This window comes from Culex quinquefasciatus, chromosome 1 (assembly GCF_015732765.1).
Source record: "Culex quinquefasciatus strain JHB chromosome 1, VPISU_Cqui_1.0_pri_paternal, whole genome shotgun sequence".
NCBI lineage: Eukaryota > Metazoa > Arthropoda > Insecta > Diptera > Culicidae > Culex > Culex quinquefasciatus.
Genome location: NC_051861.1, coordinates 107,407,550 through 107,430,211, shown reverse-complemented (window position 1 = coordinate 107,430,211; position 22,662 = coordinate 107,407,550). Strand labels below are relative to the sequence as shown.

Sequence of the window (22,662 nt, the reverse complement as noted above, 5' to 3'; positions counted from 1 at the left end):
ATATTTTTGCTGCTGAAGTGATTTGTTTTGAAACATTTTGGAGCAGTTTATTTTAATGTTTTCGCTTAAAAATTAGTGCTTGCGGTTTTTTTGTTCGTAACCTAAATGATGGGCGACCAAATCCATCTTTGTTTTTCACGTGACGAACAATTGCGTCAGAAGTGGGTGGAGTTTTATGAATCTGAAGAGCAACCGAATGGATGTTACGAGATTTTGTATCTATAAAGCGCAGTGATAATATCGGAGTAAGTTTATTCAATATTATTTGGCTGGTGCCATTCACAGTTATTGATAATTCGTCGCAAACATTTCAACAAACGTAACAAATATAGGTGAGACATAGCGCTTATTGAAATGTTAGTGACGATTTGGGCCAATTTTGATTTCAACCATCTTCTTAAGATTTGTTGACATCGAATACCTCAAAAGCATGACAAATAAATTATAGATCGATTACAATACTTGCCACTTCTTGGTATCATTTTTCAAACAGTAAATTGGTTCCGCTTTGACAGTTTTAAATTGAGGCCGCTTTGCGGACCACTGTTCTGAACCCAGGTTTGCAAAAATGGCGATGATAAATAAAAGATATTGGAGGTAATCAAAATAATTTGAAAGCCTTTTTTTCGTTGCTTCTCGCAATTGGTGGCTCAAATTCAGTTGGGGTTGAATTTTTATTGATAAATCTAGGGGAGATAAAGTCAAAAAATCAACTGGCTTCATGAGAAATCATTATTTTGCAATCATAGTTTTAAATGTTAAAAAATGTTTTATTGCAATTCTTTGAAAAAAAAAAGGTTCAAATTATTCTTAAACATCCATCGGAATACTAATCATATAAGAAATTCAGCATAAATGAGTGATCTCATCAAATTTAAATCAAATTTCTCAGTTCTCCATTTTTTCAACCAAGATGGCGGTCAATCACATTCAATCAGAACAATGCACTGCTAATTGGCCGCATTAAAAGCTTTTTCATGAGCTTTTCGCGTGCCAAATGACACTTGACAGCTAAAACACCCTTGGTTTTAAAGAAGCATGCGATAAAACCGTTTGGCATGACATTGCCATTGGGTTTTCAAGACTCTCTTAAAACTTTCATAAAACCTTATTGAAAGCCATTTAGCTTTTATTGTCACAAGGTTTTATGTCCGAGGCATAAAACCCTGTTAGAACCTACTAATTAGCTTTTGCTTTTTGGTTGCGGGGAATGCCCAAATAAAACTTTTGAGCAATCATAATTCTACCATAAAACCTTAATAAAACTAGGTGGTGGCTAAGTTGGTTTGAAAATGTTACTTGGGAAATCAGCATTTTTTTTAGTTTTTTTAATTGGATGAAATTTTGTGTGTACTTGTTTCTATCAACAAGGCATTTTGCATCGATTTGATGTCTTCGGCAAAGTTGTAGGTATTGCTTAACATTTTTCAGAAAAAAAACAGTTAAAAAAAGAAAGTTGCTCGTAACTTTACAGAAAAAATAGTTGCACTCTAAAAAACACCCTTTTTAATTCAACAGACAAAAAACAAAGTGCGCAAAATAGCCATTTTTGAAATTTTCTTTTTTAGACACCGAAGGTTACATTGATAGGATTTCAACTAATTTTCCTACTATTGTTCAACCGTTGAGATTTTGTCTAATATTTTATATTTTTACAACATATACTGGGCTTGGTGGTTGGGTTACACATTTTTCATATATATAATTTTGTTCAATGGCGCTTTAAAAACTAGTTTCGCTAGAAAAGGTACTTTTAATATCGGTGTGACATTGTGTCCACGTTTTCTTTGGATGGTCCCTTAACAGTATGTTCTAGATAATAAAAAATGCCATCGTTTGAGCTATGGGTCAAAAACGTGGCCAAAAATCATTTGGAAGTGTTGCCAATTTTGCGAAAAAATCAAGATTGTTTAGAAACGTAAAAAAAGATAAAATTAAATAAAAATTTGTCTTTATTTTTAGTTGTATAATTTTATTTTCAATCGCAAAGTACTTTCATAAAGTTCGATATCGTTCATGAGTTTTTTTTAAGTTCTTTAAATTTTATATTTTTGCTTTTTTGATGTTTTCAAATATCCGTGACTTTACTAAATTTCAAAAATACCCACAAAGCAAAATACTTGACATTTACAACAAAAAAATAAAAATAGAAAAATAGAAAAAAACTCTTGATACTTTTAATCATTTTTTTTAAATTCCAAATTAAATTACAAGCCTAAGTTTCAACATTTGGATGAAAAAGTGTTTTAAAATGCATTTTACAGGCGCACAGTTGCTTTTCAATCATTAGTTTTGAAAATATTTGTATTTCATGAAAATTTAAAATGTTTTCAAAGTAGTTCAAACATGCTTAATATGATTATAAATGCGGGAAAATGCATTTTAACTGGTTTTCAGTTGATTAAACTTTAATTTTCATAATCTTTGAAAAATATTTGCAACGGCCTTGTTGATTTTTTGTTAATAACTTGTCCTCTGAAAAAAGAGGTTTTCGAAAAATTGGCAGCACTGCCCATTGATTTTGATCAACTTGTCCAATTTTTTGGATAGCCATAGCTTAAAAGATGCATTTCTTTTGTCATCCCAGTCTAAAAATGAGAATTAAAAAGAACGGTTGGTCCAAAACGCACGTGCGGCAAGGTAGCACAACCACGTCGAAAAGCTAAAGTTATTTTTTGATGTTATTTTTTGTTTGCCATCTGCAATAGGCAAATGTGTGTGTTTGGGTGTGTGCGCTACACTACGTATTTAGCAAAATAGCAGCATCAAACTCAACGAAGCGCGAAGGGAAAATTCATTCCAACGATGCCAACCAGAAAAAAAGCTAAAAAAAAGTTCAACAGCAACAGGTGGAATATGTAGCTGATGGCGAGGGAACTCATTTGTCGGATTTCTAGAATGCCGCTTGAATCTTTGATAAAATGGCGTTTTTCTCATAAAAAAATATTTGCAATTCAAATCTTACTATCTTCGTTACACGTGACTATGTGTCATAATTGCGCCGATTGGACCAGGTGTTCTGTTGGTCAAGTACCTGTTTGAAATAGTTAGAGTAGTTCGATAAGACAATGCAAATCATAAAATTAGCTGATAACCAGTCTAGACGAGCGCGCGCGCTATCTCCGGAACTACTTTCACGCTCTATAAGATCTTATAAAGTCACCGGCCGATGCTCCCGAGAGCTAGTCTACCGTGAAACTTCCCCTCGAAAATGTCCCAGTACGATCCAGAGACGCGAACATGGAGCGGTCCCCGGCAGCCTCCAATCTTCAATCCGGCCGCCAGTGTCGGCCAGGTGATCGTCAACATTCTGGAGCGAACACCGGACAAGATCTTCGAGATCAGCGCCGACACGGAAGTGTCGGTCACGCGCGATGAGCTGCGCAGCAGGATGATCCGGGCAGCGTTGAATCTGAGTTCAAAGTTCGGACTGGTGAAGGGTGACATGGTGTGCATGGTCGCCGACAACAGTCCCTGCGTGACACCGGTTTTGTTCGGATGCTTTCTGGTTGGAGCTCCGGTTCACACTCTTGACGCGTCGTTTGAAGAGAGTGACCTGGTCCACTTGATGGGTATCACTAGGCCGAAGTTGGTGTTCTGCAATGCTCACAATGTGAAGAGGGTGGAAAGCTCGCTGAAAATAGCTTCGCTTGAGGCTCGGATTATCCTGTTGAATGACCCATCTACCGAGGTACTCTTCGCTCCGGTTGACAACGAAGCCTCCTACCGACCGCCGTTCCTGGGAGATTCGGACAAGACCGTGGCACTGATTGTTTGCTCTTCCGGAACCACCAGCTTCCCGAAGGCCATCTGCCTGACCCACGCCCAGCTGATCGCTCCGTACCCGCGGGTGAGCAACCTGCTCGGCGAAACGGCGCTCAGCTTCAGCTCGCTGTACTGGATCTCGGCCGTCCAGATGCTGATGACGGTCCTGTTCAACGGTGGCACCCGAATCACAACCACGAAGCCGTTCAGCCCGGAATACGCCTGCGAGCTGATCAACAAGTACCGAGTGATGCACGTCTTCACCCCACCGTCGATGCTTGCGGACATGCTGCACTACTGCGAAGCCCGGCGGCTGCGGCTACCCTCGTTGCGGATCGTGGGCTGCGGCGGGAGTCCCCTGCCGGAAACGCTTCGAACGCGCGCAAACGCTCTGTTGGCGCCCCAAGGGCGCGTGTTTGTCGGTTACGGGATGAGCGAAGTCGGGGCCATCGTAAGCGTAGATCTGTTGGGGATCCCCAACTCGGCTGGGCTGCTGATGGCCAACGTGAGCGCCAGGGTGAGTGTCAACTAGAGCGGCGATTTTCAGTCTTCTTCTACCTAGTCCTTAAGTTATCTCAGTAGGCCGGTATTCTCTGTTTATGTTTTTTAGCCCTTTTTTTGTATTGAAAGCATTGACACAACCATTGGTGAAGTGGTTTGTTAACATTTTTAGGCTCTCCCCGTATACGTCAATCCATACAAAATTGCTGCCGGATCTTTTCCGGAAGAGATCTGGAAAAAGATCCGGCAGCAATTTGTACTGATGTGACGTTTGCTGGGTGCCGAAAAAATTGATCGGATCCGGCAGCACTTTTGTATGGTTTGGCGTTTGCTTGGGGAGTCGAAATGTCAACAAACAACTTCGTGCATTGGGCACCGGTTCTGTGAGCGGAGTGATGAAAAAAAAGAAGCCATTATCCACTTATCCACTTGGTGCAAAACTGGGAAAATCAATAATTTACACAGTAAATTCACAATGTTACACATTCACTCCCAAATTCGGTGTCTTTTCGCAGCTGACCTGTCCAGTTGCACCCGCGCTCCCGCTTGCTCAGATTGTTTTGGTTTTGGGATTGCTCGACTGCGACACAGTGCAACTGTCAAACATCAAAATTCAAAGCAAACATTTCAAAAGGACGTTACCTTGGATGTAAACAATCAGAGTTTTCAAAAGGACGCAACAGCTATTGTAGGCAAAGCCGTTTTTGGTCTGTATTTCAAGCAAAACAATGAAAATGGGCAAATATGGAGTTGTAAACACAGAATTGCTGTCGGATCTTTACGGAAGAGATCGCGAATCAAGTTTGATGTGAAATTTGAGTTTCCTTTTCTCCAGATTGCCAACGACCAGGGTAAACTACTTGGCCCGCACGAAGAGGGAGAGATCCAGCTGCGGTACGTCCACCCGTTCGCCGGATATTACGGCAACGAGCGGGAAACCTGCGCGCTCCTCACCTCCGACGGGTTCATCCAGTCCGGCGACATTGGTTACATGGACGCGAGGGGATTCCTGTTCGTGACCGATCGCAAGAAGGAGATGCTGCGCTACCGGGGCTACCAGATTGCGCCCGCTCAGCTGGAGGGCATTCTGGCGGAACATCCGGCTGTTTTGCAGGCGACGGTCGTTGGGCTGCCGGATCCGGAACCACCGCACGTGGATCTGGCAACGGCGCTGGTGGTGACGCAAAGTGGAACGGAGGTTACGGAGGATCAGATTTTGAGTTTTGTGAACGGCAAGGTTCCGGACTACAAGCGTCTTCGTGGTGGGGTGTTCTTTGTGGACTCGATACCACGGACTGCCAACGGGAAGGCGAGTCGACGGGAATGTAGGAAGCTGGCACAAAAGTTGGCGGGGCTCAGGGATTGAATGTGTGGTGGTGCAATCAATCGCATTGATGCACCCCCCGTTAAATAGCACACGCATACACTCACACCCGCGAAGAGAGAAAAACCACATGAATAAAACACACTGTTTTCTAACCTCGAACGAGACGGTTCGTTTTTATTCACGAGTCCCGAATCGGTCCCCACAATTGGTGACCCCGACGCGTAAAAGCGGAAGTTTCGACAATGCCCGACCCCGATCCTACCGTCGTCGAAAACGCAGCAGTGGCCGCCAGCGTGGCCGTAAGACTTCCGGATTTCTGGAAGAACGATCCGGGCATGTGGTTCGCACAGGCGGAGGCGCAGTTCGAGTTGGCCAACGTAGTGCGGGACCACACCAAGTTCAATCACATTGTGGCCAAGATTGACCAGACGGTGATTTGTCACGTCGCCGACATTATTACGAACCCGCCGGAAGCTAACAAATACGCAGCGGTAAAGGAGCGCCTGATTTCTCGGTTCCAAGTTTCGCCTCAGGGCAGATTGGAACGCCTTCTGAATGCCTGCGATCTGGGTGACATGCGGCCGACCCATCTGCTCGCGAAAATGATGGAACTTTCGGCAGGTCTGAAAATCTCCGACGACCTGCTCAAGATGCTGTTCCTTCAGCGACTCCCGCCGGACGTCAAGAACATTCTCACAATCAGCGACGGGACGACGGTCGGCAAGCTGGCAGAAATGGCGGACAAAATGATGGATTCCTCAACGCGTCACGTTTCCGCCGCGTCCAGCGCTCCCACGACGAAGCCCGAAGACCCCGATCTGCGCTGCCAAATTGCTGCTCTCACCGAAGAAATTCGTAACCTCAAAGCTGATCGCGGCAGAAGCTTCTCCCGCAGCCGTTCAGCAGCGCGATCCAGTTCCCGGAGCACGTATGGAGACGGAGACGAAATCTGCTGGTTCCACCGGAAGTACGGCGGCCGTGCTCTGAGGTGTCGGGACCCCTGCAAGTTCCAGAATCAAAAAAACTAGTTCCGCGTTCACCACAGTCGGCGGAGGTGGACGGAAGTACTCAAAGCCGCCGAATTTTGTTGTATGATCGCACAAGCAACACACGATTCCTGATTGACACAGGCTCGGACGTCTCCTTGATTCCGGCCACTAACAGAGACCGGATGAAAGGAGCAGCGGCATTCGATCTACACGCGGCCAACGGCTCTCGTATCAAGGTGTACGACAAGCGCGTGCTGACTACCGATTTGGGACTGCGACGCAGGTTCAACTGGCTCTTCCTGGTCGCTGACGTTGGAATGGCTATAATCGGCGCGGATTTCCTAGCGGCCTTCGGAATCGTCGTTGACCTGAAACACCGCCGTCTGATCGACGGACTCACCAAACTGTCGTCTACCGGCGGTCTAACAACCGCAAGCGTCCACAGCGTAACGGTCGTGGCCACGGATCATCCGTTTCGAGACCTGCTCGTCGAGTTCCGTGACGTCACCCTTCCGACGACCATGAAATCTGCTGCGCAACACGACGTCACGCACCACATTCAAACGAAGGGTCCTCCGGTGTCGAGCAAATGTCGACGTTTAGCACCAGATAAGCTGGAAGCCGCTAGGAAGGAGTTTCAGGTCATGAGTGAACTCGGGATTTGTCGTCCGTCCAGCAGCAGCTGGGCGAGCCCTCTCCACTGCGTGCAGAAGAAGAACGGCCAATGGAGATTTGTTGGAGACTACCGCGGCCTGAACCAGGTGACCGTCCCTGATCGCTACCCTGTCCCGCATATTCACGATCTACTGAACGCATTCCAGGGGAAGTCGATCTTCACCACGCTCGATCTCGAAAGGGCTTATCATCAGATCCCGGTTGAGGAGGACGACATTCCAAAAACGGCGGTGATTACTCCATTTGGGCTCTTCGAGTTCACCCGAATGCAGTTCGGCTTGTGCAACGCCAGTCAGACCTTCCAAAGGTTTATGCACAAGGTCTTCGCGGACATGGAGTACGTCGTAGTCTTCGTAGATGATATCTGCATTGCTTCGGCTTCTCCCGACGAGCACTACATGCACGTGCGCAAAGTGTTCGAGCGATTGCAGATGTACGGGTTGGTCATCAACGTTCCGAAGAGCCACTTCGCGCAAAGCACCGTGGAATTCTTGGGCTACACCGTCAGCGGTGACGGTATCCTTCCACTGCCCGATCGAGTTAAAGCTGTTACCGAGTTCAAGTTGCCGTCAACCGTCAAGCAGCTTCGTCGATTTCTGGCCCTGGTTAACTGTTACAAAAGGTTCCTGCCGCACGCGACAGACACGCAGTCTCACCTGCGAGATTTGATACCGGGCAACAAGAAGAACGATTCGCGGAAGCTGGAGTGGACCGACAATGCTAGGGAAGCATTCGAAAAGTGCAAACAGTCGTTGGCCACCGCGACTCTTCTGCACTATCCGGATTCGACGAAGCCTCTGAGCCTGCTGATCGATGCGTCGAATACAGCAGCTGGAGCAGTCCTACAGCAGTTCGCCGACGGCCAATGGAATCCCTTAGGGTTCTACTCCGAGAAGTTCAGTCCATCCCAGCAGAGGTACTCAACGTTTGGACGGGAGCTCACGGCGATGAAAATGGCGGTGCAATATTTCCGGCACATGCTGGAGGGGAGGCGGTTCGTCATCTTCACAGACCACAAACCACTGACCACTGCTCTGACATCCAGTCCAAACAGTAGGCTCCCCCACGAAGATCGCTACTTGCGGTACATCTCGGAGTTCACCAACGACATCCGGCATATCAGCGGCCAACACAATGTCGTCGCGGACGCGTTGTCTCGGATCGAAGCCGTAGCAGCTCCATCGCCGATTGATTACGGACAGATCGTAGCAGATCAGACAAACGACAGCGAACTGCAGCGCCTACTGAGCTCGTCGACAGGACTGAAAATTGAGCTCCGTCAAACACCATTAACGCCGAAGCCACTCTACTGCGACACTTCACAAGGTAAGGTCAGGCCCTACATACCACCACAACACCGCCAACTGGTGCTCCAGCACATCCATGGCCTGGCGCATCCGGGTATACGATCGACTCGGCGGATGGTTACGGACCGCTTCGTGTGGACCCACATCAACAAGGACGTCAAACACTACGTCCAATCCTGTGTGCAGTGTCAGCGATCCAAGATCCATCGGCATACCAAGGCCCCGCTGGAAAAGTTTGCTCCCCTAACAGCCGGTTCCGCCACATCCACATCGATCTTGTTGGACCGTTGCCGCCGTGCAATGGTAATCGGTATCTGCTAACAGCTATTGATCGATATACCCGTTGGCCCGAAGTAATGCCGTTACCCGACATGACGGCGGAAACTGTGGCACGTGCGCTGTGCGAAATGTGGATTTGTCGGTTTGGAGTTCCGGAAACCATCGCTACGGACCAAGGCAGGCAGTTTGAGTCAGAACTCTTTCGGGAGCTCTCCAGGATCATCGGTTGCAAGCACATCAGGACGACAGCTTACCACCCACAGTCGAACGGCATCATCGAGCGCTTCCACCGGCATCTGAAATCGTCCATAATGGCGGTGGACTCCAAGCACTGGTGCGACAAGCTCCCGTTGATCATGCTTGGTTTGCGGGCCGCGCTCCGAGAGGACTTTGGATGCTCTGCGGCGGAGTTGGTTTACGGACAAACTCTACGATTGCCTGGCGAGTTTCTTGAGCAGCAAACCAACAACGAAGACCGGACGGAGTTCGCTAAGCAGCTCCGGAATGCGATGGGTAAGCTGAAACCGGTTGATCCAGATCACCACGCCAAGCCAGCTGTTTTCGTCAACCGCCGGCTCGAGAAGTGCTCTCACGTCTTCGTGAGAATTGATGCAGTGAAGAGACCGTTGGTGCAGCCTTACGAGGGACCGTTCAAGGTGGTTGCTCGTGACAAGAAGCACATGGACGTCGAAATTAACGGGAAAACACAACGAATTTCCATCGATCGCGTCAAACCGGCCTACACCTGCGACCCAGCCATTGACGAACATCCCAGAAGCGACGGAAAAACTGTAGTTACACCATCTGGGCATAGAGTAAGATTTCTGGTGTAACTGGGGGGGACTATGTGGTGGTGCAATCAATCGCATTGATGCACCCCCCGTTAAATAGCACACGCATACACTCACACCCGCGAAGAGAGAAAAACCACATGAATAAAACACACTGTTTTCTAACCTCGAACGAGACGGTTCGTTTTTATTCACGAGTCCCGAATCGGTCCCCACAAATGTAATAAATAAATCAAGCTTTTCTTCATGCAGACGAACTTTTATTTTGACGAAAGCAGACGGACCACCTCATACGAAATGCTTCGATTCGAATTTGATAAGCTGACAGCAATTACATCGTTATGATATACTTATTTTCCTCATTTTTTGAAGTCATTTGCAACCTTAGGTATGTCTTAACCGAAGACGATTCGGAAAGTTGGAGTGCATAATTCGATTTGCCGACTGCCGGAGTGTATGTAACGTTGGCATGCCCGCAAAATGATACAGGTTTGTTGAACCTTTTTCATGATTGGCACTTTTCGGCGCCCCGTTTGACGCGATTTTTGAGTTTTTGCCATTTTTTTTCCCTCCATGGCCTGACGCCACTATTGAATGGTTCAGCTAATTTGCTGGACCTCGTCGAAACAAGCAGTACGGTTTAAAACATTGTTGCTCAATTGTTCGACAAGCTTAAAAATCGTTTACAACGCGAGGTTGTTTCTCTCGCGCTCGATGTTTGCAACATTGAGCAACACGTGTAGTACAACAAGAAACACAGCAAACCATGATCCATCGCTGCAGCTTACATTTCAACAATTTGGCTCATTTTCTACAAAACCATCCCCAAAGCCGACCAAAAGTCGATTTGTTCCTAACATCATTAAGTTAATACACCCGGTGATGTAACAACAAATCGCCCCAACTACAATTGTGCCTACCGGTGCTGAGCCGGTGGCCATGTGTATAAACTTTCGCGAGCAAATCGTACACCCAAACGAGATCCCTCTGACATGCGAAGCCATTCTGACGCTCATCTGTCTTAATTGTTTTGACGCAGATATTCGCATCCCTCACTTCAGTGTTGCTTCAGCTGTTCCGAGAGCGCAGGTTAGAGTTCTTCGCGCGCTGATCTTAACCTCACTCACTCTCCAACAAGTTCGCTCACCGCTCTCTCTCGCGCAGATCATCCACGTGTTGTGTGTGAGTTCCTAAACTTAGTAGGCGCACACACACGTGGCTGACGAAATAGAGAACCCATCCGTCAGCCTGACTTTGTTTTCGATACGCATGTTTGACGACGACGACCGCGGATTGCTGCAACTGCGACGCAGCAGGGTTTGGGCCTTCCTTCGCGTCAACGGTTGCCTTGTTAGGTCTAGTAACCTGTGCCTGCACAAAGGTTACTTTGATGCTGATGCTTCAGCAGGGCGTTCAAGAGCTCTTGTGAGTCACTGTATTTTGATGGCCGCGCGTACAAAATTATGTTACTTTGACCACGGTTTACTGCACTTAAGGGGGCTAGAAGGGTTAAAATGTCATCTTGGAAAAAATCAAACAGAGTAAGAATTGCAATTTCCAACGAAATAGATCACACCACCAAAAAATCTAGTTTGAAAGTTAGACTGACTTTAGGCTGACCCCACTTTCCCCCTTTAAAAATTCTTTGTTTATACAGCGATGATGGGTCATGTGAAGGGGCTAGCCGAGCGTAATTCCATTAGGTCGTAATCAGCGTCGTCACCTTACCTGCGGTAAAGTGTGACTGAGATCAACTGTTTAGCGCTAAGATTTGAAGATCTTAAATCAAAACAAAGTTTAACTAACCAACACAATCAAAGGACTGTTCGCAAAAAATTAACGAGCAAACCCTGCGTTTCGCAGTAAACCATCTTTAAATTACCTTTGAACATTTTAAGCATTCCTCGTTTTGCTATAGTTACAGCCAAGTTACGGCTCTGGACGCGTCCCAAAGGCAGTAAATCACATTTTTGTTTAGTTTGTTTTTTTCGTTACGCATGCGCAAAACCAGCCCCAGCGATTTCCCTCGAATGGATACAGTTAAAAAATATTTAAAGTACCCACATGTAACAGAAATACGCGAAATGAATCTGCAAATAGGCTGACGCGTCTTGCGCGTGAAACACGCTTATGCGCTTCAGGATCATCTGCTGGCGCGTAAGTTGTTTTTTTTTTTTTTGCGCGTTTGAACGTTTGTGACGTTTGGGAGACAGATTTACTGTTTTTCTTTCATATCAATTTGCATACAACTGTTTTTTTAGTTATTACATTTTAAAAAGTTTTTTTTAATGATTATTCGAATTTTTTTCTTTTGATTGATCTTTTGAAAAAAATATTTGAACGATTTTGGGATCAAGACTAACTAGAGCGTCCAATTTCCCGGAGTTAGAAAATTCCCGGGAAACGGGAAATTTTCAACAAATTTCCCGGTTGAAAGACATAGGTCGAATGGACAAAAGGTCGAATGGACAAAAGGTCGAATGGACAAAACGTCAAAAGGACAAACGGTTGAATTTGAACAAATGAAACAAATAATAATAATTATAAACTTCTTAAATATTCTTGAAAATATATTTTCGTTTTTTTAGAAATAATCTTTTTTTTCAGATAAAAATAATAACAATTTATTGAAAAGTTTTCCATTCCCATTTTTTTGTTTTAGGCCGATGCAAATATTTAAAAAAGTTTTTGTCCCTTGGCCCTGGCCGAGGTCAAGGGGGGGGGGGGGCAAAAAATAAAAAAATATAAAAATTCAAATAACAAGCCATAGTCTTCACATTTAAATGAAAAAAGTGTTTTAAAATGCATTTTACACTAGTTCAGTTGTTTTGCAATCTCTAGTTTTCAAAAAATCAAAGATCTGACAAAAATAAAAATTGTATCGAAAAAAAAGATTTTGCATCGAAAATTTTCAAAAAAAATTAAGATTTTTTAATAAAACCAAACATGCTAAAAATAATTTTAAACGCAGAGAAATGTATTTTAATTAGATTTCAGCTGGTTGCACTTCAATTTTCATTGAAATTTTGAAGTTTATTGTAAAAAATTTTTTTTGCCCCCTAATTTTACGGGTCAATTTTGAAGGGGGGGGGGGGGGTGACAAAAACTTTTAAAAATATTTGTGCCAGCCTTATTTATAAAAAAAATAATGGTTGGAATATTTTAGAGACTTTTCCATTCTTTCAAATATAAACAGTTCCGAAAAATTAGAAAGCCTTGCTTCTTAAATATTGTTGCATGTTTTCGATCTTTAGAAAAATCTGACTACAAAATATTGCTGTAGGGGAAAGTGGGGCAAGTGTAACAAGCTAAGGAAATGCTCATTATAACCCATTAAAAAGTTTAAAAATCTGTCGGATTTTATTATAATCATCTTATTCTAGGTCAGACTAAGACTTTGTTAGAACAAGTTTTTAAAAAATCCTGTTTTTTTATGCTAAAAATTGATTTTAAAATTTTTGATTTTCCGTACGTTCTACTCAACTAGTGGGGCAAGACGAACAACCCGTTGGGGCAAGAGAAACAATGCATGAAACATCATGTTAATTTGATAACAATTGAACTGTTATCACTTAGATACATCAGATTAGAATGTATTTGAAACGTTTCTTAAATTTTTAAATTAAATAATATAATTTTACTAAAAAAATTATCGTTTTTACGAAAAAAAAAAATTAATTTGATGATAAATAGTAAATTTTCATAATATCACAATATTTTGCACAGAATTTTTTTTTCACGATTGTTTATTAGTTTTTAAGTACTTGCATGTATTTATTTCCCAATAAAATATGTTGTTGTAGCAATTCGTAATTTTTTCCATACTAAAAATCCATATGGTAAACTTACCCCACCTGAACAACATTTTTTAAAAGCTCTCTATAAAAATAACCAAAAGTTAAATCATACTTTGTAATAGGTGCATGTCATTGGTAGGGACACTACTGATCTAGGAAAAATAGCATTTTGATAAAATGAGCCTTAAAACGAACCCTAATGGCCTATCTACAATCACTTAACTTAGAAAATTTCACTTAGCTTAGGAGTTTGAATCAATGGAAATGAATCTGATCTTCTACAATGAAAAGGAATAAAATTAGAAACTTGACGTATGGTTTGGAAAATTTCAAAATCTACGGTAAGTTGACGTTTCCATATCAAAGGTAAACAAACAACTGCATAGCAACGTATATCAGCCCAGCAAATTTTCTAAGTTGATTGTGGATGACGGCCGTAAGTTGTGTACATTTTCTAAGTTTTACTTTACTTAACTATTCTAAGCTAAGTGATTGTAGATAGGTCATAAGCCTTATTTTGTACTTTCCAAATATTATAAGAAAACAAAGGTTTTGAAAAAACTTCATTAAATCTTATGCCCCGTGGCGTTTACGTCGTTTTGGCGGTTATGTGGTAGTAGAATCAGCTAATTGCATTGCTAGCAACAATTCCTCATACTGGAAATAATCAAAATTGTAAAAATTACGGCCGTACAAGCGATTGTTCCTCTTCCCCATATGGTCGTCATGCCCCACCTTCCCCTATGTATAGAAAATTGTACCGTATTTATTTATATTTTTAAAGATAACCCCTCCCACCCTTTTCAAAAAGTCTCCAACAATCTGGGTCTAGTTTTGCCTTCCTCTCTGAGGTAAGGCTATAATCCTGCTCGAAAAATGAACTTCCTATAAAAATGTCGTAGACCCACCTTCATGTATACATATCGACTCAGAATCGAAAACTGAACAAATGTCTGTGTGTATGTGTGTGTGTATGTGTGTGTGTATGTATGTATGTGACAAACAAACTAGCTCATGTTTCTCGGCACTGGCTGAACCGATTTGACCCGAACTTGTTGCATTCGACTTGGTTTAGGGTCCCATAGATCGAGTTTTATACAGATTGAAGTTTCGATAAGTAGTTCAAAAGTTATCTATAAAAATGTGTTTTCAAATATATTTGGATCTCACTTAACTGTATGTAAACTATGTCCGGATCCATCATCCGACCCATCGTTGGTTAGGTTATCAAAAGACCTTTCCAACGAGTCCAAAACATTGAAGATCTGGCAACCCTGTCTCGAGATATGGCCACTTAAGTGATATTGATATACTTTTTTGAAGCCGGATCTCACTTAAATGTATGTAAACTATGTCCGGGTCCACCATCCGACCAATTGTTGGTTAGGTTATCAAAAGACCTTTCCAACGAGCTCAAAACATTGAAGATCTGGCAACCCTGTCTCGAGATATGGCCTCTTAAGTGATATTGATGTACTTTTTTGAAGCCGGATCTCACTTAAATGCATGTAAACTATGTCCGGGTCCATCATCCGACCCAACGTTGTTTAGGTTATCAAAATACCTTTCCAACGATCCCAAAACATTGAAGATCTAGCAACCCTGTCTCGAGATATGGCCACTTAAGTGATATTGATGTACTTTTTTGAAGCCGGATCTCACTTAAATGTATGTAAACTATGTCCGGCTCCACCATATTACCTATTGTTGGTTAGGTTATCAAAAGACCTTTCCGAAGAGTCTAAAACATTGAAGATCTGGCAACCCTGTCTCGAGATATGGCCACTTAAGTGATAATGATGTACTTTTTTGAAGCCGGATCTCACTTAAATGTATGTAAACTATGTCCGGCTCCACCATCCGACCTATTGTTGGTTAGGTTATCAAAAGACCTTTCCAACGAGTCCAAAACATTGAAGATCTGGCAACCCTGTCTCGAGATATGGCCACTTAAGTGATATCGATGTACTTTTTGGAAGCCGGATCTGAAAAATAGATGAAACTTGTGTACAGCCACTGTTGTGAGGAAGGCTCCAACCACATAGGTGGATTAAGTTAGTTTTTATTTAGAAAACCTTTAAATTTTTAAAAATATAGAAGTGATGTGGTCGCCTTGGGCTTCAAGTTATAGTTTAATGTCCCCTGAACAAATTTCTGTACAGCCATAGTCCATAAAAGCTTGTGTTTGGGTATGGCAGGGCGCTTTAGATGAAAAAAATGTGTTTTTAGCTAAAAAAAATCAAAAATCACTCCCCGAAACGAGCAAAAAAAATGTTGCAGCCAAAACTTATGCATGCAGCTTATAGGAAATTTTAAGGAGGTCACTTTGCTTTTCTAACATTCAATTTATGTCTACGCAAAGCCGAGATATTTTAATTTAAGTGAACAAAAAGTGACGAATTTTCAAAATTCTCATTATATTAGCGTTTTTAGCATAAAACATTGGCTACTATGATTACAAACGGGAAGGCATATATTTTGGATATTTTTAATTTGATCGTTCAAAAACGATATCTGTTTATAACATTTCATGAAAAAACATGACATTTTCTCGCAATGTGACGTAAACACAGACGTGATGTAAACGTTGCCGTAACATTTTGAAATTCTAAAAAATATTATTTGAAGCGTTGCGTTAACTAAAACAAATCTATATTTGAACCAACTTAATTGAATGTTACCCAACTGTCAAGAGATTTTAAACCGATCAAAATTAATCAATCTCAGTAGCCCAAATCGTTTCTCAATGTCCAACCCAAAACAGCTTACTTGAGCTTGAGCCCTCTGCTCTTGCAGGTTGAGACAGAGAGCGGGTTGGCCCAAAACTCAGCCAACCGGACAGGGCCGTGGCTCGGCGGCTGAGTTCCCCCCGAGAGAGAGAGCGCGCGCAACTCAACAAAAAGGTGTATTGTTGGATATGGCAAAATTGCTGGGCGCTTCGAAATTTCGCCGTTTTGCGTTGTTTTTGTGCGCCAGCTTGGCTCAGTTTTGTACACATGTTCGAGCGGAGAAGATCGCTGTTTTTGTCGTTGAAGTCGCGGCGTGTCGCAGCGCGGGGTTCGTCGCTTTGTTTAGTGGGTTCGCGACGACGACTAGTCCCCCGACTTCCGGTTGGTTGGGTGTTCTGGTGATTGTCATGTAAAGTGCATTCGCGCGTTGTGCAACCACACACCTGTGCGTGGATTTGATGGAAACGTGATGTGATGTTAGTATGGCCTTAGAACGTGACCGAAATGGTGAAAGTGGATACATCACCTCTTATGGGGTTGTTATGAAATGTGATTTTCAAGTGAAAAACATGCAAATCTCTGGAATTAGAAACCTGACATAAGAAGTGTGATGAGTTAAAAAACGAAGAGTAAAGTTACACTTACTTTGTGCAAACCAACATCAACTATTTCAGATAAAAATCATGTGAGATTGTAGTTCGAACTACAAAATTCAACTCCTGATTCGAGTTATTGTGGAGGCTTTACTGAATATAAATGTTTAAAAAAATGAAAAGCAAATAGTGAGTCAGTATTCAATTTAACTTAATTTCGAATCACTTCAGACAAACAGGACAGTGACATCTCTTTGATCTTCATGGAAAATTGCATTGAGGGTTAATTTAGATCATAATCACGAATTCGAAATCCAATTTTCGATATCTCGTGACGTTAGGGCGGTACTACCCCTCTTTTTTTGTAATAAGTTCTACTCAGGCATTTTCTTGCATACCTTGATGAATCATTAACCTCAAAATTGTCGAGTTAGTTGTAATTGACCTTTGGATAATCGAACTTCGGATACTCGAGGCTTCGGAGAATCGAGTTTGGACAGCATGTGTTTTTAAGGATATTTTGTTTAGAGTTTTACATAATGTTTAAGAGTAGGCGTAAACACACTTTTAATATAGAAACAAAAGGGATTGGGTTACAATATTCACGAGTTATAGTAATTTTACTTTTTATAGTGATGATTTCGACAGTTTTTGATTTTTTCCAATTCGAAAATCTATCAAATTTTGCATAAAATAATTCTTTTTGCAATTCCGTCGTTAAACTACTTACTTTTCCTGTCATTCTTGAACGACGAAATAGCCTACTTTTCTGTACCAAAAAAAAAACAGAATCGAATAGCAACACTTTTCAAAATAAATGCTGAAAAGTTCTACTTCTCAGCACTGAAATGGGTGCTGAAAAGTTGAACTTTTCAGCACTTGTTTCGAAAAGTAACACTTTTCAGCATTTTTTTATTTAAACGATTTATTGACAAAATACATGAAAATTTGACTTAAAATTTCACTCAATGGGTGTTTTTCGGAATTGCAAAAAATGTTGTATGGAACTCGTTGCAAAACTTGATTTTTTTCAGCACTCGTCGTATTTATCCAACTCGGTGAACCTCGTTGGATAAATGTACGACTCGTGCTGAAAAAATCCTCTTTTTGCATCTTGTTGCATAAACTACTATTATAATTTTACAAGGTTGTCAACGATAAAATTTTCGAGGTTCGATAACGATAACGATAATTCTATCGGCGATAATTTTGTCGACGATAACGGACGATAACTTGTATATATTTTTAAAATTGACTAAGACCAACCAAATTATGTTGAATGTTCAAGCTTCCTTTTAGTAATTTTTTTTTTTTGATAATACCGTAAGTTTCAAAGAAAAATCACAAAATACCGTATTTTTTGTAATTTCTAAATATTTCTATAATTTGCAAGATGGGTATCAAACGATTCAAAATGTTGCATGTATTATAACTGTTTTAGAGATTTTTTTGAATAAAATACTTAAATTTTCACAAAAATGGATTTGATAAAAAAAAACACTCGGAAAAATATCCAAAATTATTTTTGTCAAAAATCTTTTTAGATGTTAAGGGTTTACATTCATATTACAGAAAACTTATTGAATCCACTAAAAATGTAGATGGAAGAAGATATTTCATGATTAAGGGTGCACAGCAACCAAGGAAGTTGTTGTCTTATTATTTCAAATTTTTTAATCTTACGGACCCAATCCTGTAAGAATGTGATTGTAAAACAGCATTTTTTTTGAAAATAACTCTGAAGAAAGTAATATAGGGGATGAATAAAAAATTCTATCGACAATTCCCGTAGTTTTGAAGATACTAAAATGTCTGTAACATAAATTTTGGTGCAAAAGCTCTGGTTGATGTGTACCGTTAAACTGTGTTGGAGACGATTTAAGATAAGAATTTTGCCACGCGCAAAGCGAACTGTCAAACTTTGTGAGCGTTTTTCTCTAAATAAATTTTAAAATTGCTGAAATGACCAATGTACGGCCATTTCTGGTAATTATTGTCAAACAGCTAAGAAATATCGTTACAATTATCTGTTTTTTTTACATCTCCTTTGTTTACTAAGATGTGGCCTTTAATAGAATTAAAATAATAAAAAAAAAATCGTGCTTCCCAATAAGCCAAAGGTACTTTGGAATCTTTTGATCTGATATTCGGTGATCACATCTGAGCAATTCTCTACGAAATCGGTCTTTTTTCTTCAATTTTAATTTTTGTATTTTTTAATCCAACTGAAACTTTTTTGGTGCCTTCGGTTACCCAAAGAAGCCATTTTGCATCATTAGTTTGTCCATATAATTTTCCATACAAATTTGGCAGATGTCCATTCAAAAATGATGTATGAAAATTCAAAAATCTGTATCTTTTGAAGGAATTTTTTGATCGATTTGGTGTCTTGGGCAAAGTTGTAGGTATGGATATGGACTACACTGGAAAAAAATAATACGCGGTAAAAAAAATATTTTTATTTAACTTTTTATCACTAAAACTTGATTTACAAAAAAACACTATTTTTAATTTTTTTTTTTGATATGTTTTAGAGGACATAAAATGCCAACTTTTCAGAAATTTCCAGGTTGTACAAAAAATCATTGACCGAGTTATGAATTTTTTAATCAATACTGATTTTTTCAATTTTTTAATCAATAATGATTTTTTCAAAAAATCGAAATTTTGGTCGTAAAAATTTTTCAACTACATTTTTCGATGTAAAATCAAATTTGCAATCAAAAAGTACTTTAGTGAAATTTTGATAAAGTGCACCGTTTTCAAGTTATAGCCATATTTAAGTGACTTTTTTGAAAATAGTCGCAGTTTTTCATTTTTTTTAAATTAGTGCACATGTTTGCCCAGTTTTGAAAAAAAATATTTTTGAAAAGCTGAGAAAATTCTCTATATTTTGCTTCTTCGGACTTTGTTGATACGACCTTATGTTGCTGAGATATTGCAATGCAAAGGTTTAAAAATAGGAAAATTGATGTTTTCTAAGTCTCACCCAAACAACCTACCATTTTTCAATTTCGATATCTCAGCAACTAATGATCAGATTTTCAATGTTAAAATATGAAACATTTGTGAAATTTTCCGATCTTTTCGAAAAAAATATTTTCAAAATTTTCAAATCAAGACTAACATTTCAAAAAGACCAAACATTCAACATTACGCTCTTTTGATATGTTAGTCTTGATTTAAATTTTTTCTAAATATTTTTTTCGAAAAGATTGGAAAATTTTACGAATGTTTCATATTTTAACATTGTAAATCGGACCATTAATTGCTGAGATATCGACATAAGAAAATGGTGGGTTGTTTGGGTGAGACTTAGAAAACATCAATTTTCCTGTTTTTAAACCTTTGCATTGCAATATCTCAACAACTGAAGGTCGTATCAACAAAGTCCGAAGAAGCAAAATATAGAGAATTTTCTCAGCTTTTCAAAAATATTTTTTTCAAAGGTGGGCAAACATGTGCACGAATTTAAAAAAATGAAAAACTGCGACTATTTTCAAAAAAGTCACATAAATATGGCTATAACTTGAAAACTGTGCACTTTATCAAAATTTCATTAAAGTACTTTTTGATTGAAAATTTGATTTCACATCGAAAAATCGAATCGAAAAAATTTATACGACCAAAATTTCGATTTTTTGAAAAAATCATTATTGATTAAAAAATTCATAACTCGGTCAATGATTTTTTGCACAACCTGGAAATTTCTGAAAAGTTGGCATTTTATGTCTTCTAAAACATATCAAAAAATAAAAATATAGTGTTTTTTTTGTAAATCAAGTTTTAGTGATAAAAAGTTAAATAAAAAAAAATCACCAATATCCAGTATCCAGTAAGCATCCACCGCTGTAAAAGCTACTTCCAAAGAGTTCAAACGACGAAATATTGCGCATCAACCGCCATGTGACTGAACTCTTCCTAATTAACAATTCGCGCATAATGCAAGTTTCAACAGCTCAGTTTCACGAATCCGATGCCATTACAATCCACCGCTATAGAAAAAAACCCCGCATATTTGACCCCACACACAGAAATTCAGAGGTTGATCATTCAAGTGCCCTAACTAGAACTCAACAGTGCGGTACATTTACAGCCCTCACCGTCCCGACCCGTTCGGTATGGAAATAAAGTTTAATCATCACAAACTCACTAACCTGTGTGTATGTGTTTGTGTGCGGCTGGGTTTAGCCATCATCAAACATAACGATGCTTCTGCGAGGGGAGGTTATTAACAGGTTATATAATACCCCTCCCCCTTCCTCATCGTTTTTTAAACGGTTTCAATTACACTTCCAGCAAAAAAAAACCCGCAGCCCCCGAAAATAGTCCATCCATCATAAGTGGCAAATTTCACACGATCGAATGCCCATCCTCGGCTAAATTTGCCAAATTAAGCCGCGCCGATTTTTGAGAGGTAATGGCCGAAGCCCGCCCAAAACGGACGCACCATCTTCAATTCCTCTGGCTGATTGCAACACGTGCTTTTTTGCCACTACTGATGAGTGCATTAATTTTGCACTTGACGTGCACGAGTTTGAAGGACGATTAATGCACTTTTGGAGAATTTGGAAGAAAATTGGAGCATTTTTCGTCCGATTGTTGGGCATTGTGAAACTGATATACATAAAAATTGCACTTTAAATTGTTTTTTTTTCATATGATTAAGTAATCAAAACTGTTCATTACATTTTCAAAAAAGTTTATTTTTTTTGTATTTTTTTTTAAATTAAAAACTGTAATTTATAGAATTATTACAAAAAGTTAACTAATACATTGCAGTTTCCTACAAAATCAATAACCCTGGAACATAAACAATTTGCAACACAACATTAATAACATTAAAGTTCAAAGTTTACACAGCAGAATTTTGACAATTTCCAGCAAGTCTTCGCATGAACGCTGTTTGATTACAACAGTAAAAAATAATTTAAAACTATATCACATTTATTTTAGAAAAGAGAAATATTTGCAAATTTTGCATATTTTAGATAAAAAACGCATTATACTTATACTCTCTTTTAAGTAGTTTTTTATACAATTAAATTTAATAACAAAAAATAAATCAAATTCCGCAATCTTCCGTGCAAATCACAATAACTATCAGCACAATATTAAAAAAAGAAGCTAATGCAAATTTGAAACCAAACAAAAAAAATGTGTTCTAACCTGAAAACAATTCACTTTAAGCAGTTTCACAAGGGCGCTCTTCTATTAGAAGACCTTAAAGTTTAAGACCTTTAATTACAATTTTTTAACCCTGAACCCTTCAAAATTAGACTTGATTTTGACATTCTGTACATCAGTTTGTTTCAGAAAAAATGCGTTTTTTTTTTTTGCGAAACTTAGCAAAACAAATCAATTATACTGACCACCCTAACGCGGCGCTAGTAGGAAAACCAGGGTTGCGAATGAGCGAGCGCTCACGGAAAACGTGCTCGCTCCAGCTGGAGCGTGAGTTTTTATCAGGTAGCTCGTGCTCGCTCACGCTCACCGGAGCGTTTTGCGCTCACGTGAGCTGGTGAGCCAAAGTAGGTAGTTGTTTTTCCCTGTTGAAGCATCTGCCTGTTTGAAACGAAGTTTCTAGAACTATCTCAGCACTGGCAGCAAAAACAAACAAGAAAGTGGTCAAACAAACAAAAGTAAGCAATGAAATGGACAAACCGAAATATACGTTCTATTTTAAATTCAGAATTATTCAAGGGACAGAATGATTCTCTCTCGAGTGAGCTAACAAAGAGCTAACTCATTCTTAATCGCTTCGCTTCGCTTCGCTAGGAGACGGTGATTTTAGCGGATTGCAGACTGGATTTTCGCCATGTGATGTGATGATTGTCTGAGCCCAAGTTGCCTAGGAATCGATAATTGGGAATAGAACCAATTCCACCTGAACCAGATTCTCACCACCA

The 22,662-nt window shown here is 40.3% G+C and overlaps 3 protein-coding genes across 3 annotated transcripts in view; all 3 read left to right on the top strand.

Annotated features, from left to right (window-relative positions):
• The first annotated feature begins 3,173 nt into the window (after positions 1–3,173).
• Positions 3,174–5,636, top strand: LOC6041282 (probable 4-coumarate--CoA ligase 1). The gene is made up of 2 exons (XM_001850517.2): positions 3,174–4,282; positions 5,102–5,636. Exons 1-2 carry the CDS (start codon positions 3,212–3,214, stop codon positions 5,630–5,632), a joined length of 1,602 nt encoding a protein of 533 aa, XP_001850569.2. The 5' UTR covers positions 3,174–3,211; the 3' UTR covers positions 5,633–5,636.
• A 3,299-nt stretch (positions 5,637–8,935) lies between these two features.
• LOC119771083 lies at positions 8,936–16,293 on the top strand. Its single transcript, XM_038266476.1, has 2 exons — positions 8,936–9,658; positions 16,228–16,293. The coding sequence occupies exons 1-2, from the start codon at positions 8,936–8,938 to the stop codon at positions 16,291–16,293; spliced, it is 789 nt and encodes a 262-aa protein (XP_038122404.1).
• Positions 16,294–16,435: 142 nt separating this feature from the next.
• LOC119771200 overlaps positions 16,436–22,662 on the top strand; it is an 84,000-nt gene continuing 77,773 nt past the window's right edge. The window contains exon 1 of the mRNA XM_038266871.1: positions 16,436–16,636. The gene's annotated coding sequence lies outside the window, so the exon portion shown is untranslated. The remainder of the gene's footprint in view (positions 16,637–22,662) is intronic.

Excerpts from the sequence above, each read along its gene's own strand:
- LOC6041282 (XM_001850517.2), top strand. The coding sequence starts at position 3,212 with ATGTCCCAGTACGATCCAGAGACGCGAACATGGAGCGGTCCCCGGCAG. Across the intron at positions 4,283-5,101 it reads TGGCCAACGTGAGCGCCAGG|ATTGCCAACGACCAGGGTAA; the intron begins GTGAGTGTCAAC and ends CCTTTTCTCCAG.
- LOC119771083 (XM_038266476.1), top strand. The coding sequence starts at position 8,936 with ATGACGGCGGAAACTGTGGCACGTGCGCTGTGCGAAATGTGGATTTGT. Across the intron at positions 9,659-16,227 it reads TTACACCATCTGGGCATAGA|GTTGAGACAGAGAGCGGGTT; the intron begins GTAAGATTTCTG and ends CTGCTCTTGCAG.